Here is a 16,044-nt window from a genome sequence, read left to right on the forward strand (position 1 = left end):
AGCAGAGCCTGCTGATGTTGTAAGTGGAACTGGGAATCTACTGGTGGTTTTAAGAGGGTGTAAAGATCTCTGGTTTACTTTTTAAAAAGTATCATCTAGGACCGTGAAAAGAACAGACTCCAAGACAGCAAGAAGAAAGCAAGGAGACTGGTTGGGAAGTTACTGAAGGGACAGGGGACAGGTGATAGGAGCACTTATCAGGGTGGTCACAGGGGGATGGTGAGAAGGACTCAGCTTTGGGGTAGATTTTCAAGGGAAGGTACTGAGATTTACTGATGGACCGGATGTAAGCCATGAGAAAGACATAAATTAAGGATGATGCCCAGTATTTTTAGCCTAAGAAGCAGAATAATTGGTTTTGCTACTAAGATGCCAAAGTCTGAGGGAGGATTGTATTTAAGGACATTTAAGAGTTCTGTCTGGACATGGTAACTTTGAGATGAGTATCCGACATCAAACACTGATGTCTATTAAGCAGTTAGAAATCAGCCTGAAGGCAGGCAGAGAGGGCTGCGATGTAGATATCCATTTTGAAGTCATCGCCACAGGGATGGTGTTTAAAGCGCTGAAGCTGGATGAGGCCACCTAGGGAAAGAATGTAGATAGACAAGAGGGCCCAGCATCAAAACCAGGTACATTTCAGGATTTAGAGGAGGGGAAGAAGAAGGGGGACCTTAATGAAGCCGGTGAGCTAGGAAGAAAACCAAGAATATGGGGACCCTCTGAAGCCAAATGAAGAAAATATCTAGAGGGATTATTTAGGTCAAATGCTGCTAAAAAGTCAAGTAAGAGGAGGAAGAAAATTAACCTTGAGATGTGGCAAGATTGAGGTCTTTGGTGACCTTGACAAGAACATTGGGAATGAAAGCTTGTACAGAATGGGTCAAAGAGGTAAAAAAAAGACACAGGATGTGGAGCCAGGAAACATCCAAATAACAAAAGAAACTGATGGAGAGACACCTGGCAGGGCAAAGCCTTTCAGAAAACTACATATATAAGCACATTAAATTGAGCAACAGTCCTATTGGAAACCACATACATCTTACCACAGAAAACTATCTCAGACGCTCAGTCCTTGCCACTCATTTTGGAGTTTCTTTAAAAGAGGCACAATGGCACATGCAAAGGCCCTGTGTTGGCAAGGAGCAGGGCCCCACACTCATCACTGAAGGTGGCCACGTGGAAGAGCATCTCATAAAAAGCTCCAAATTCCTCTTCTAATAATTCTGTATCTAGAAACCCCCAAGTCTACCCAGGAATCTGAAAGGCTGGCACACTCCAGGTTTCCCAGGAGACAAGCACCTGCCCACATGTGTGTAATTGGCCTAATGGATGTGTAGTGAATTATGACAACTAATCCCTATCTCCTTCATGACTTTTTGTCAAATATATCAACCTCGTTTTTATCTCAGACCTATACCTAATTGCCTTTTAATGAGTACTGCCTTAAGTCATCTGGGGAAAGCTGCAGGTTTGCTGAGCTTTACTTAAGACACTGACTTGTGTATGCAAATCTAGCCAATTTTTGTTAAGAACACTTCCATCCATTTACTAACTCACGCTCCAGCTCAGAGAAACACACAAGTTAGACTTCAAGTCCTAGTTGGCTGAGAATATATGGAAATTCATGTATTCAGTCAGTCAATAAGCATTTGAGTGTCTGACATAGTTTGGTGGAGCGAGACAGATAATACAAACAAAGATTTACAAATCAGAATAGCAAGTGGAAATGCAGTGTTCTCATTTCAGCAAAATTCTACTTTGTCTTGGATGTCATGTCTGGTTTCCAGTAACATCTCATACATATGGAAAGCATCATTTAGTCAGAACATTTGCTCCCTGGAAGGAAAAGGTGTCATAAATCTATTTGAGCACCTAATTTGTCTTTTCCAAAAAAACACCACTACATATGATATTATGATAACTTAATGAGCCACAAGGTGAGAACTAGTGCTGAATAATAGTTGCCTTCTTAAAAGTTATTGACAACAAACCATTCTGTACCTTAGTCCATTGCCACAGCACTCTGCCCACTGAGACTAAATTCGCAATCATCGCACATATTTGAGGCTTGAAACTTCTACAAGGATCAAAGTATCCACATCCAATAATTCCTGAAAGATAAGCAGGATTGAAGGTATAAGCTTAGTAAAAGATTTCAAAGTATATGTTTATCCCAGTGAACAAATCATTACAAGGCTGACTGAGCTGGGTGTTGTTCAGAATCTCTCTCAAGGGATCAACTAAGACTGGGAATCAGTAGTGGATCCAGCCAAGCTTAGTATGCAGTGATAAGTGTTTTACATGTATTGACTCATTTAATCCCCCACCCAGCACCCTACAAGAAAGAATACAAGGTAGATATTATTATTACTAGTCCCATTTTAATATGAGCTTAGTAACTTGCTCAAGGTTACACAGCTTGCATGCACACAAATTTGAGATGTGAACCCAAGCAACCTGGCCCTAGAGTCTGGAAATCAGTATTCACCCTGAAGCATATGTGAGCTTAGAGATATCTCCCTCATCTTACAGAGAAGGAGACCAGACCCAGACAGGCGAAGTCGATTGTTCAAGATCACACGGATTAGTATTGGCAGAACTGGAATCAGGACCACTTTTTCCAGCCTACAGTCAGTCACCACCCTGGCCTGGGCTAGACATGTAACATTCCTAGGGAACACCCAACACAGTGATGGTCTGACTGTTATCATCTCTCTCAGAAAGACTGGGGTGTAGGTTTATAGACTCTTGTTAAAGTCTTAAAATATCTTTTAGACTGTAGAAAGATTTATTCTGCTTCACTCCAGTGAGACTACATGCTGCATAGTGCGTTCAGTTCTGAGCATGGTATTTTCAGAGAAATATAAATATGATTATCTCCTTAGAGATGCAGAACAGGTTTATGAAGAGTGGAGACTAAAGAACCTGGGGTTTGTTCACACTGATTGAAGAATCACCCTGGGGAAACGTGACGTTTTCCTCCAAATCATGATTGATTGTGCTAAATGCCTGTAAGGCCCTTTTGCTTCTTGAAATCCTATATTCTAGATTTTCAGCTTCCTGTGGGACAAACATGTTATAAGAAGCATGAGATGGGGATTAGCACCACCCCTCTGCCATGCACTAGCTAAAAGGCCTTGACTGGGCAGTTATTTCAATTCTCTGAGGCTCAGCTTCTGGTTGGTTTATTTTCCATATTTGTTTAAATGTATCAGTCATACCGAAGAGTATGTCAAATAAGCTTAACAAATAAGCAAACCCTCATGTACAGGCCACCAGACTGATAAATACAACCTTGCCCAGCACATTAGAAGCTCCTTTACGTTCATCCTTGCTCACAACTACTCCCTTCCACCAGAGGTCACCACTTCTTCAACTTGATTCTAATCAGTAACTAACTTGCTTTCCTTTATAGCTTCACCACTTAGGTTTTTGAACTTTTGAACTTTTTAAAAAAACTTTTGAACTTTTGAACTTTTTTAAAAAAAACTTTTGAAATAATAGTGGAATTATATTTTCCTGTGATTTGCTTCTTCCATTCAGCATTGTATTTCTGGGCTTCATCCATGGTGAAGCATGTAACTGTATTCATTCATTTTCACTGCTGCATAGCAGGCCACTGTGTGCCTGTGATGGAATGCATTTACCCAGTTTCACTGGTGATAAATAGCTGGATTATTTCACGTTTTTGCCATCATGCATACTGCACTATGAACATTCTTGTGTAAGTCTGCTGGCAGGCATGTGCAAAATCAACTACAAATGGATTGAGGCCCCAGATATGGAAGGCAAAACTATACAACGTCTGGAAGAAAACATAAGAGAATACTTGTATGATGTCTGGATAGAAAAGAACTTCTTGAGACTCAGAAAGCCCAAACCATTAAAAAAGTGATAATTTGGTATAAACCTAGAAGTGGAACCGCTAGGGATGGGCACGTGCCCTATTTTACCAGCAGTAATGCCAAATTGTTATCCAAAGGGTGTGTAGCAATTGACACTCCCACCAGCAGGCAATGAGAGTCTCAGTTGCTTCACATTCTCACCAATGCTTTATTTTGTCAGAATTTTTTATTTTTGCAAATCTAGTGGGTATGAAATGGTATTGCTTGGTGTTTCTCAACTGTATTTTCCTGAATACTAATGATGTTTACCAGTTTTACTTTGTTTATTGGCTATTTAGTTTCCTCTTTTTAAAGTGCCTTGTTTGCCCATTTTTTATATCAGGTTGTTCGCTTTTCTTGATTGATTTATAGGATTTCTCTAAATATTCAGAATATGAATTTTGTGTTAGTATATATGTTAAAATTTTTCTTCTACTTTGAGGCTTGTCTTTTCACTCTCTTAATGTTATTTTTTAATGTAGAGAAGTTTTACATTTCAATCTATTAACACTGTATATTTTTTCTTTATTTTTGTGCTTTCTGAGTCTCATTTATGAAGTCCTTTCTTACTTAGAGGTTACTCAGCTATTTCTGTATATTTTCTTCCAAATGTTTTATAGCCTTGCCGTCCATATTTAGGTCCTTAATCCATCTCTAGTTGATCTTGTTCTTGGCATGAGGTAGCTGTCTAAATTCAATTATTTCCCTATAAGAATTACTATGTATCCCAGAACTACTTATTAAAAATCTGCCCTTTCCCTTCTGACTACAGTACTTGCTGTATCAAATAATTAATATTCTTATATGCATGGGTCTGTTTCTCATGTATGTACGTAAGAGGTTTTGGGGGCCTGGGGGTTTGTTTCTTGGTTTTTTAGACAGGATCTTACTCTGCTACCCAGGCTGGAATATAGCAATATGATCATACCTCACTGCAGCCTTGACCTCCTAGGCTCAAGCAATCCTCCAGCCTCAGCCTCCCACGTAGCTAGGACTACAGACGTGTGCCACCACGCCCAGCTAATCTTTTAAACTTTCTGTAGAAATCAAGTCTCTCTATGTGCCCAGGCTGGTTGTGAACTCCTGACCTCCAGAAATCCTCCCACCTTGGTCTTCCAAAGTGCTAAGATTATAGGAGTGGCCTGGTCTATGCATAAGTTGTGATGGTACAATTTATGTGATTTGATATCACATTTGATGTCAAGAATCTAATTTTCATTAACATATCAAAGTGCTATATTTGACTTTGTATAATACAGCATTAATTTGTGATCTTTGTGCTGTCATTCATCAGCCCAAATTTCTCTGATTAACCATATCCTGAAAACCAAAACACGAAGGTTTCTTACGTCTAATGCTAACTTCAACAAGCCTATTTCTAAATATCTCTGAGGCTTAGAATAGGTTATAAAAATGGATCATCTTAGTATTTAGTCCCTCTTTCCTGGTATTTAGCTCTCCATTTCACATACCTAACCCACTTTAGACAGAGCCTGTCTCTTAAATGAAGTTCTGTGTGGTTTATTTCCATTATGTAATGCAATAAAATAATTAAACACTAAGAATATTCATACCAAAAATTTTGTCTATTGAAGCATTTGAAGGCAATGTACAATTAAACACAGTAAATTGTCTTTTTAAACGTTGTGGAATATCATTTCGACCACCTCCAGGGTGGATCATTGCTGCTATGAGCTGCACATCAACAATAGCAGTGAAGTCTCCAGGCTTGTCCAAGCTGTACATTCCTTCCATTTCCATCATCTGTCGCACAATCTCATTAGTTATCTGAAATTTCACACAGCAATATTTTTGTGACATATCACTATCATATTCCTCCATAACTTCAATAAAACAGTACAAATGAGATTAGAAGAAAACATTCAATTCTTATCAATGAAGTGTTTGTGAATGTCGATGATCACCTTCAAGGTAATTTAACTTACATGATGCCACCCATGAACTCTAGATTGTAAGTTAAACATGCACAGTTCAAGTCCAGGTGCCCTTCACCACACTGATCAAACTAATTTCCAAATAAATTTAGATATGTGAGTTATATTTGGTTAAACTACATTAGTAGTCTAAGTTACAGCAAGTTTTGCTGCATACATCTTTCATACTCAAAATTCAATACTTAAAAACCTTTAGATCAGAATGTAGGATGGTTTCAGTCCTGAGCTTTCAATATCATATTACTGACTCTTGGTTTTTGGTTCTATGTTCTCATCTTATCTTCTCTGCAGCCTCCAACACTGCCAACACCCCTCCTTGAAAATGATGCCTTTCTTGTTTTTAGAGAGTTGTTTCTTTCCAGGTCCATCTCAGGACTCCAGGATCACTTCCTAAGCCACTCTTTGTCCACCCATCCCTCACATGTAATGGTTCTCCGGGGTTCCATCCTGGGCTCTCTCCTCTTCTCATTATTCCAGGGAATGCCATCTCAACCCTACATTCTAAAGAATCTCAAATCTGTAACTCTAGCTTCAGATTCCTTTCTAAGCTCTACACCTGTATATTCAAGTCTCTATTGAGCATCTCTTAGTGAATATCACACAAGCACCTCAAATGTAACAATCATTCATTCAACCAACATTTCATGAATGACTACTGTGTGCCAGCCTCTCACTGTAGCATAAACAAAATTTTCTGTCTTCATGAAGCACACATTCTAATGGTGAGAGGCAAGATGTAGCGATGCATGTTGATATGTAAATAAAATGGTATACCCTCAGACCTCTGTAGAATATAGGAGGTGCTCAAGGATGTGACTCAAGGAGAGCAGGGGAGGCTTCACCTTACATGACATATAAGCCAAGACCTGAAGAAGGTGAGAAAACAGGCCAGTTCAATACCTAGGGGAAGAGCATTCTAGGCAGAGGAAACCGCAAATGCAGAGGTGCTTAGTGAACATCATATCCAGTGTATACAAAGATCAGCAAATGTGGTATAAGCAAAGAGTCATGGGAAGAGTGAGATGAGGTCAAAATGTGTAGGGTCTTGGGTCATGATAAGGATTTTGGTATTTATATTTTACAAGTCTCTTTGGAGGATGTCGAGCAGAAGAGTGTGTGGTGATCTGACTCTGATTTTAATTGGTTGATGATGTGAGAACAAGCTGAGAGGGGTAAGGGAAACAGGAGGCAGAGAGGAGGCATTTGCAATGATCAAGAAGAGAGCTGGTGGTTGCTGGCACCAGGTGGTAGCAATGGAGGTGATAAGCAGTGGTCAAATTTTAGATACAGTGTGAAGACAGAGTCAACATGATTTTCCCACACAGTGAATGTGGAGGTGCTATTTGCTGAGAGAGAGAAGACTGTTGGAGGGGCAGGTGTTGGAGGTGTTAAGTTTGCGATCCAACCAGACATCCCTAGTTGGATATGTGAGTTTGGAATTCAGGAGCACTTCAGCTTACAGAAGATAAGCCTGAACCTGATCTAAACATGCCTCCACCCTCCTTGCCTTCCAGGAACTGCTGAGGTCTATCTGCCTTGGAGCAGACAAAGGCCATACAGAACTGTTTGGTTTTTTGCCTCAGGATGAGTACTAAGCTTCTACAGTGTCTGAGGTGAACAGGGATAAAGAGCAGAATGGGATCCATCCTGGTAGAACTAAAGTAGATGGTGTCAATGAGGCAGTGTAGGTCAGTGGGAGGGAGGTATTGGGGATTCCACCAGGAGCATGAGAACTTCTGGCAACATAGGTGAGGTCTTCTAATGGGGAGTGACCTAGGTTAATAGATGATCACAACTAGGACCATGGTGTGTGGCACAGTTAAATAAATAAATAGTCGTTTGGTTTTCATTTTTTGTTTTTGTTTTTTTGAACATCAGGTGCTCCTCAGAGATTATGCAGAGGAAGAGGTTAGAGCAATGATAAAACCCTGGGGAAAGGCAGAAGAGAGGAGCTAAGATAAGATACTGAAGTCAAGTAGCCAAAGAGACAGGAGTCATTTGTTGCAGAAAAACACGTAGGAGCTGAGCATGCATGCATGGTGGCTCACGCCTGAAATCCCAGCACTTTGGGAGGCCCAGGCGGGAGGATCACCTGAAGTCAGGAGTTCGAGACCAGCTTGGCCAACATGATGAAACCCTGTCTCTACTAAAAATACAAAAATTAGCCAGGCGTGGTGGTGGGCACCTGTGATCCCAGTTACTCGGAAGGCTGAAGCAGGGAGAACTGTTTGAGCCCGGGAGGCAGAGGTTGCAGTGAGATGAGATCATGCCACTGCACTTGAGCCTGGACAACAGAGCAAGACTCTGTATCAAAAAAAAAAAAAAAAAAAGCATGCAGACATTTCAAGAAGGGAGAAAGTCAGCTAAAACAGAAAAGTCAAAAAAAGACTGAGGATTGACAGTAGACTTAAAAACATGACGTTTTCAACCACGTTATTAACATTTACATATATATATATATATATACACACACACATAAAAATACTAATTCGGGATCATCTATATAAGATATTTCGGTCATACCTGATCTCCCCACTCATTAATCACAGGCATATTAATATCATCAATAAATACAGTCATTTTTCTCCCTCCTGGTGGCCCATATGTGCTTCCCATTCGCTTATCCACATAGCTTTCAATTGTTCTCTAGAGAGAAGGAAATGGTTTGTCTTATGTGTTAGGTTTTAATCCATATTTCTAAAAATATTGAGTATTCTTGTCAAAGTAGAATATAATTTACTTATGCATTTAATAAGTATACATATAATTATTAAAATATATGTTGTTAAGTTTTTAAAAAATAAAGCATTGGAGTGTTATCCTTCATTTACATTACAATAGATATGCTCCAACATTCAGCTCCAGTCTCAATATTAGGTCAAACTAGGCTATTTGGATTTGGCTTCAACCTTAGCCTTAGGAAAGCTAAATAGCTGAATGCCAAGTGCAGCATGATTTCTTTTGAATATATAATACTGTTACATTTTATATGTGTACACATTTTATTGTAACCACTAATTTAAAATGTATTATGTTTATAATATTACAGCAAAGGATGGATTTTACCTGAAACATCATTGGTTCTGTGGCAGATGAAAAGTTTAAACTTTTAGATAGCTGTATTTCAGGATCGTATTTTTTCAAATAGGCCTTAACCATGACAGTTTTTGCAGTTCCCTGCTCTCCTGTGAGCAAAACAGCCTGAAATCATAGGATAATCGTGTTGAAATGTGTTACGTGTTTAGTTTCAAGTATCTTGTGATTCTGCGGTAGTCTTCTGTAAATTAACATAACTAATTTTTAATAACTTTTTAGAATTACATCTACATCAAAGTAAGTCCCAGTTGTATTATGGATTAAGCGTAAAACATGTACGATAAAAGTGCTGGAAGAAAACATGGTTGCATATTCCCATGGTCTCAGGAATATGAAAGAGACTTTGTAAGCAGACACCCACTTTCCTTAGCAACCTGGAGTCAGCAGTTCAGAGGCTATTAAGTTGGAGTGTCTCTTTGGTGTTTCCCTCAAATGACACCACCTACAGGCCCTTGTGTTGAAATTTGATTTTTCTATCTGTAATGTGTGAAAAGGGTTGTGTTTCTTATGTGGTTTGTGATCATTTAAGCAACTATCTATTAAACTTACTTTATGTTGTTTTGCAATGGTGTCTATCAAAAAATTTGTTCTAACATTGTCAACATTTGGAACCAAAATTGATGCATATTCTGGAACACTGTCAGTTGGATAATAATACGGCTGAAGTTTCTTATTCCAGTGCTCCCAATCACCTATAGAATAAGTAAAATTTCATCTTAATAGAACTATCTTCTGCAAACGTTATCTCATAATACAAAAATATTAAGTGCTATAAACAATCAATAGAATCATATAAACATTTAAAACGCTTTTCCTAAAACATGTTAACATATCTGCTTCTCTTATGTCTATGGCATTTGATAATTTTTTTCCCATTTTATAAAGTCAGCTTTTTAAAAAAAACTTTTAGGTTCAGTGATACACATGCAGGTTTGTTACATAGGCAAATTGCTTGTCACAGGGGTTTGGTGTACAGATTATTTCATCACCAGGTAATAAGCATAGTATCCAATAGGTAGTGTTTTGATCCTCACCCTCCTCCCACCCCCAACCCTCAAGTAGGCCCCAGTGTCTGTTGTTTCTTTCTTTGCATCCCCATGTACTCAATATTTAGCTCCCACTTGTAAGTGAAAATATGCGGTATTTGATTTTCTATTCCTGAGTTAGTCAGTTTAGGTTAATGGCTTCCAGCTTCACCCACGTTTCTTCAAAGGACATAATATACTTTTTATGGCTGCATAGTATTCCACGATGTATATATATCACATTTTCTTTATCCAGTCTACCACTGATGGGCATTTAAGTTGATTCCATGTCTTTTCTATTGTGAATAGTGCTGCAAAGAACAATTTACATTCCTTTGAGTATATGCCCAATAATGAGATTGGTGTGTCAGATGGTAGGTCTGGTTTAATCACCAAACTGCTTTCCACAATGGCTGAACTAATTTACATTCACACTAGCAGTGTAGAAGCATTCCTTTTTCTCTACAACCTCCCCAGCATCTGTTATATTTTGTAAAGTTGACTTTTAAATTGCTAAGTCACCCATCTAGAGAAATCCAGCCTGAAATGGAATTAAAATCAGCTGGTAGTAAAACCAATAATGTAATGGATACCTAGCAGAAAAGCCACATGAACTGAAAAGATGGGAAAGACCAAAAAAGAGTCAATCGTTTACTAGATAGCTATAGAATATTTGCCATAAGAAATTGATTTCAAAATTTATTTACATTTTAGCATCTCTGGATGTTCCTTACAATCTACAGTACCATACCATTGCTGTTGCTAGACAAATTGTATTAGTGTTATTCCTACCACTGTCATTCAGATTGAATTACTTTCATTGATAAGTTTAGCCTCTATTTTAAATGTCTTCAAAAAGAATATACAATGATTCAGAATTATGCCAAAAAGTTACTGTGTACACAGAATGCATGGAAAGAGAGCACACACTTGATATTGGCAAACCAAATATTCATCATTGGAGTAATAACCTCAATTTCATGTTTTCTTGATAAAGTAAGCAAAAATAAGTATGTTTAACTTCTAAAACTCTGCCAAACTCTTTTCCAAAGTGGCTGTGCCATTTTATAGCATATGAGAGCTCTGGATGCTCTATTACCTCGCCAATATTTGGCATTATTAACCTAAAAAGGTTAATAATACAGTTAAAAAACTGTAGACATTCCAGTGGCTGTGTGATGATATCCTATTGTGCGGATTTTTTGTTTTTGTTTTTGTTTTTTTGAGACAAGGTCTGGCTCTGCGGCCCAGGCTGGAGTGTAGTGGTGCCATCTCGGCTTACTGCAGTCTCTGCCTCCGGGTTCAAGTGATTTTCCTGCCTCAACCTCCCGAGTAGATGGGATTATAGGCACCCGCCACCATGCCTGGCTAGTTTTTGTGTTTTTAGTAGAGACAAGGTTTCACCATGTTGACCAGACTGGTGTCAAACTGCTGACTTCAAGTGATCTGTCCACCTTGGCCTCCCAAGGTGCTGGGATTACAGGAGTGAGTCACTGCACCAGGCCTCCATTATGGTTTTAATTTGCATTTCCCTGATGACCAATGATGTTGAATATCTTTCACATGCTTTCTTCACCTTTTATATATCTTATTTAGTGAAGTATCATTTGAAATTTCCCACCCATTTTAAAATTTAGATTGGTTGCCTATTGATAGTTATTGGATTATAAGAGTTCTTAACATATTCTGGATAACTTTTTTTTTTATCAGATATATATGTTTCAAATAGTTCTTTACAGTCTGTGGTTGGACTTTTCAATTTCTTAAGAGTGACTTTTAAATAGAAAAAGAGATATTTCCCCCATTGTACTGGCTAGATTTTGCTATTTAAAATAGCAAAACAATCTTTAAATAATGTTTAAATAAGATCTGTCCCCTTATTTAGGCCTTCTTTAATTTCTCTCAGTGTAGTTTTACAGTTTTAGTGTATGGATCGTACACATATTTTATTAAATTTACTCCTAAGTATTCTCTTTTAGATTCTATTTTTATTTATTTTTAAGACAGAGTCTCACTCTGCCTCCCAGGCTGGAGTGCAGTGGCACACTCTCAGCTCACTGCAACCTCCACCTCCTGGTTCAAGCAATTCTCGTGCCTCAGCCTCCTGAGTAGCTGGGATTACAGGAGTGCACCACAATGCCTAGCTAATTCTTTTATGTTTTTTTTAGCAGAGATGGGGTTTTACCATGTTGGCCAGATTGGTCTTAAACTCCTGACCTCAGGTGAGCCGCCCCCCTTGGCATCCCAAAGTTCTGGGATTATAGGTATAAACCACCATGCCTAGCCTTGGATTCTATTTTAACTGATGTTTTTAAACTTCAATTTTCAATTTTTGTTGTGAGCATATAGAAATATAACTTATCATACTATATGGCCCTTTTGTCCGGTGACCTTCTAAACTCCTTTAGTGGTTCTAATAACTTTTTGAAGATTCCACAGATGGTCATGTCATCTGCAAATAAAGAGAACTTTACTTGTTCTTTTCTAATCTATAGACACTTAATTTTTCCCCCCATTGCACTGTTGAATTTCTAGTAAGTGTTGAATAGAAATGAAGTTGAATAGAGGTAAGAAAGACAACCTTGTTTTGTTCCTGATCTTGGGAAGGATGTATTCAGTGGTTTACCATTATGTATAACATTAGCCTTAGGTTTTTTGCAGATGTTCTTTGTCCCAATAACAAAGTTCCTATTTTATCGCAAAAGAGAGTTAAATTTTGCCAAATGCTTTTCTTCATTCATTAAGGTGATTGTTTATAGCTTATTTAGTTTTTAGTCTAATATAGAAGATTAAATTGATCAGTTTTTGAATGTTGATCTTCCATTTCTAGAATAAAAGCCACAGTTGGACTTCATATGTTAGCCTTTTTGTATAGTACTAGATTTCTTATAATTTTATTTAAAAATTTGTGTCAATGTTCCTGAGGAATATTGGTCTGTGTTTTTTTTTCTTGGAATATCTTTCTCTGGTTTTGGTATCAGGGTAACACTGTCCATATGCAATGGGTTGGGAAGTGTTTCTTCCTAGTGTATGTTTTATATCTTTTGGAAGAGTTTGTGCACAGTTCGTATTATTTCTTCCTTAAATATTTGGTAGAATTCACCGATAAAATCATCTGAGCCTGGAGTTTTTCTTTGTGGGAAGGTTTTTTAACTACAAATTCAATTTCTTTAGTAGATATAGGGCTATTTAGGATATATATTTCTTCTTTTTAAATTTTATTGTAAATTGAAAAATTATAATTATATATATTTAGGAGGAGCAAAATAATGTTATGGTTTATGGATACAACGTGGAATTATTACAAGCAAATCAACATATCGATCACCTCAAATGCTTGTCATCTTTTGTGTTGAAAATATTTGAAATTTACTCTCTTAGCAATTTTGAAATGTACAACACATTGTTATTAACTTTATTCACCATGCTGCACAATATCTAGTTCTTCTTGATAATGTTTGGTAGTTTATATCTTTCAAGGAATGTGTCCATTTCATCTACATTGTCAAATATGTTTTTGTAAAGTTGTTTCTAATACTCACTTCATGTTTTTAATGTTTGTGGGGTCTGTAGTGATGTTCTCTCTTTCATCCTAGACTATGGTTGTGTATGTCTTCTCTTTGGTCTGATGTCTCTAATAAGAGATTTATTTGATTGATCTTTTCAGATCCATGTTTTGGTTTCACTGATTTTTTTCTGTTGCTGTTCTATTTTCTGTTTCATTGATTTCTGCTTTGATCATTGTTCTTTCTTCTGCTTACTTGGGTTTAATTTGCTCTTCTTTTTTTAACTTATTAAGGAAGAAGTTGAAATCATTGTTTTGAGACCTTTCTTCTTTTCTAATACAGACATAAAGTGCTGTAAATTCTCCCTATTGAAAATTATTATATGACCCAGAATATTTTGGTAACTGTTTAATGTGTACTTGAAAAGAATGTATATTCTGCTATTTTGGGCTGGAGCATTCTATAATTTTGAATTAGGGGTATTGATAGTGTCATTAAAATCTTGCATATACTACTAATTTTGTCTACTTGCTCTATCAGTTATTCAGAATATTGACACCTTTACTATAATTGTGGATTTGTCTCTCCATTTCTGTTGTTCTCTGAAGCTTCCTCTCTATGCAGATTCCTCCTCTCTCTGGTGCTCTGCCCTGAAAATTCCAGCCACCTTGGCCTCAAATCAACCTCTGCCTCCAAATTTTGGTGAGACAGCCAATTCTGTTTGATCTTCTTCCCCTCCCTGAGCTGCTGCTTCAAACTGCATCCATGCAGTAAACTAGCGCAATCATCTTGTTACACTTCCCCCCAAGATTTCAGTCCTGTGCTGCCTCTTGTCCAATGTCTGAAAAAAAATGTTTTACACATTCTGTCTAGTTTTCTATCTTTCTAATATAAGAGGTTGAACCCAGTCCTTATTATGCCATCTTGTCTGGAAGTATAAGTCTCCTTATTTAATTTTAAATCTAAAATAACATCTTCTCCAAAGATGTTAACATCCATGAAAAAATAAAAAGGATGGATGAAGAATGAGCTAAGAAAGGATTGGCTAGAAGTCATCTGGAGTGGACACGTTAGAGCCCTAAATAACCACTAAGTATGTACTATCTTAGTTCATTTCATGGCCACAAATGCTCAGGCAAATGAATTTCATCAGAAGTAGTTATCTAGAGTGGCAAGATTGAATGCCTACAACCCCGCAATATTTTAGTCAACAAAACATTACAGGACCATCCTGAAGAAGGAATATGAGTCTAGATTGTTATCAACCTTTTGTTAACACCGCCATTAAATATAAGAAAACACCATTGTCTAAACTTATGGAACCAGTTCTAGCTACTTGGAAGAAAATGCCACAAACATCAGTGGACTGCTCTTTAAGAAATGTAGCAGTGTATATTTTTGATGGCACAGAGAAAGGTAATTATCTTATTGGCATCCTTATTAGATGCCATCTCAATCCCCTAACCATTTTTCCAACCACGGTTGGAAAATTGCTGTTGATGGATTTCACTCTCTGTAACTTGGGGCCTGGGCTCTAAATAAGGACAAGGTGCTCAGAGGGAGGCAATCTGGGCCTTCAAACAGGATACAACTCTGTGCTGCTCAGAAGGCAGCTCTGTGGAGAGCTTGGCTCTGGATTCTAAGGGAGCGCATAACTAGATTTAAAGATTCCTTTAAGTTAGTTTGCATTTTGAGTTGGAGTTCCCGTTTGCCATCTCAAAGCTTTAGCAGCATCTAACACATGTAATAAAATTATTGGCCATTCTGGTTAAAGATGACCTGCTGAAAAAGTTTATTTATTTCAGTCCCTTTCAAACACAAATTTCCACTTAATCCCCAGTTTTAGTATGACTCTCCCACCCTTAAATGTGCTTGGTGTCCCCCAAGTCTAGGAAACCCTCTATTTTATACTATTCAAACAGTAACTCTTTATTTAGTCTTGCCAGTGTGGGGAAGGCCAATTGTCTGGCAGCAGGGCTTTGGAAAGCGGCCCAGGGGGTCTTTTTCTTCAACAGACTTACAACCAGCCCTGTGGTTTTTAGCTCAACCTTCACCCCAGTTTCCACTTCCGGAGCCCTTTGAAGGTCCTGTGATGTGCACTTCTCAGTTGTTTCTCAACTCTTCCCACTGCCAGTGTGCTAAATCGACTGCCACTTACCTTTCTGCTTTCTTGCTTTCAAAATTTTGTTATTGCTGTCTACTCTCCTGCTCTATTTATCCTTCAGTTTATTCATTAAAACAAACAAACAACCATTGCTGTTTTTGAGTTTTTAGGAAGAACCAGAGGTAATTATAGTTTTTAGGAAACATATTTTTTCCTCTTTGGAACTTAGAAGAATTGGGGCCTGGGCTCTGGACAAAAGCACCAAATTCAAGGGCATTGCTTTTAAGGAGCAGTGAACTGGGCTCGGCCATGCGTGGAAGGCTGGGGGGCTAAGGTGACAGCGCTGGACCTTGACGAATCTGCTACGTTCATGTCTACTCATTCCAGCATTTCCAACAGGGAAGGGTGGGGCTGATCTGCTCTGTATATTAGCATGCTTTGGATCATGAAGAATCTGTGTTCTCCATGCTG

General features: G+C 38.0%; 1 protein-coding gene across 1 annotated transcript in view; it reads right to left on the bottom strand.

The window, feature by feature from the left end:
- The window catches only part of DNAH8 (dynein axonemal heavy chain 8), a 338,863-nt gene that overhangs the window by 136,753 nt on the left and 186,066 nt on the right, over positions 1-16,044 (bottom strand). Inside the window, exons 53-57 of the mRNA XM_064360442.1 lie at positions 9,488-9,630; positions 8,909-9,043; positions 8,366-8,488; positions 5,462-5,675; positions 2,005-2,114 (exon numbers count right to left, since the gene is read on the bottom strand). Coding sequence (XP_064216512.1) covers positions 2,005-2,114; positions 5,462-5,675; positions 8,366-8,488; positions 8,909-9,043; positions 9,488-9,630 — 725 coding nt within the window. The remainder of the gene's footprint in view (positions 1-2,004; positions 2,115-5,461; positions 5,676-8,365; positions 8,489-8,908; positions 9,044-9,487; positions 9,631-16,044) is intronic.

Source organism: Aotus nancymaae, unplaced genomic scaffold, assembly GCF_030222135.1.
Source record: "Aotus nancymaae isolate 86718 unplaced genomic scaffold, 86718_ANA_hifiasm-v0.15.2.pri h1tg000040l, whole genome shotgun sequence".
In the NCBI taxonomy this organism is placed as follows: domain Eukaryota; kingdom Metazoa; phylum Chordata; class Mammalia; order Primates; family Aotidae; genus Aotus; species Aotus nancymaae.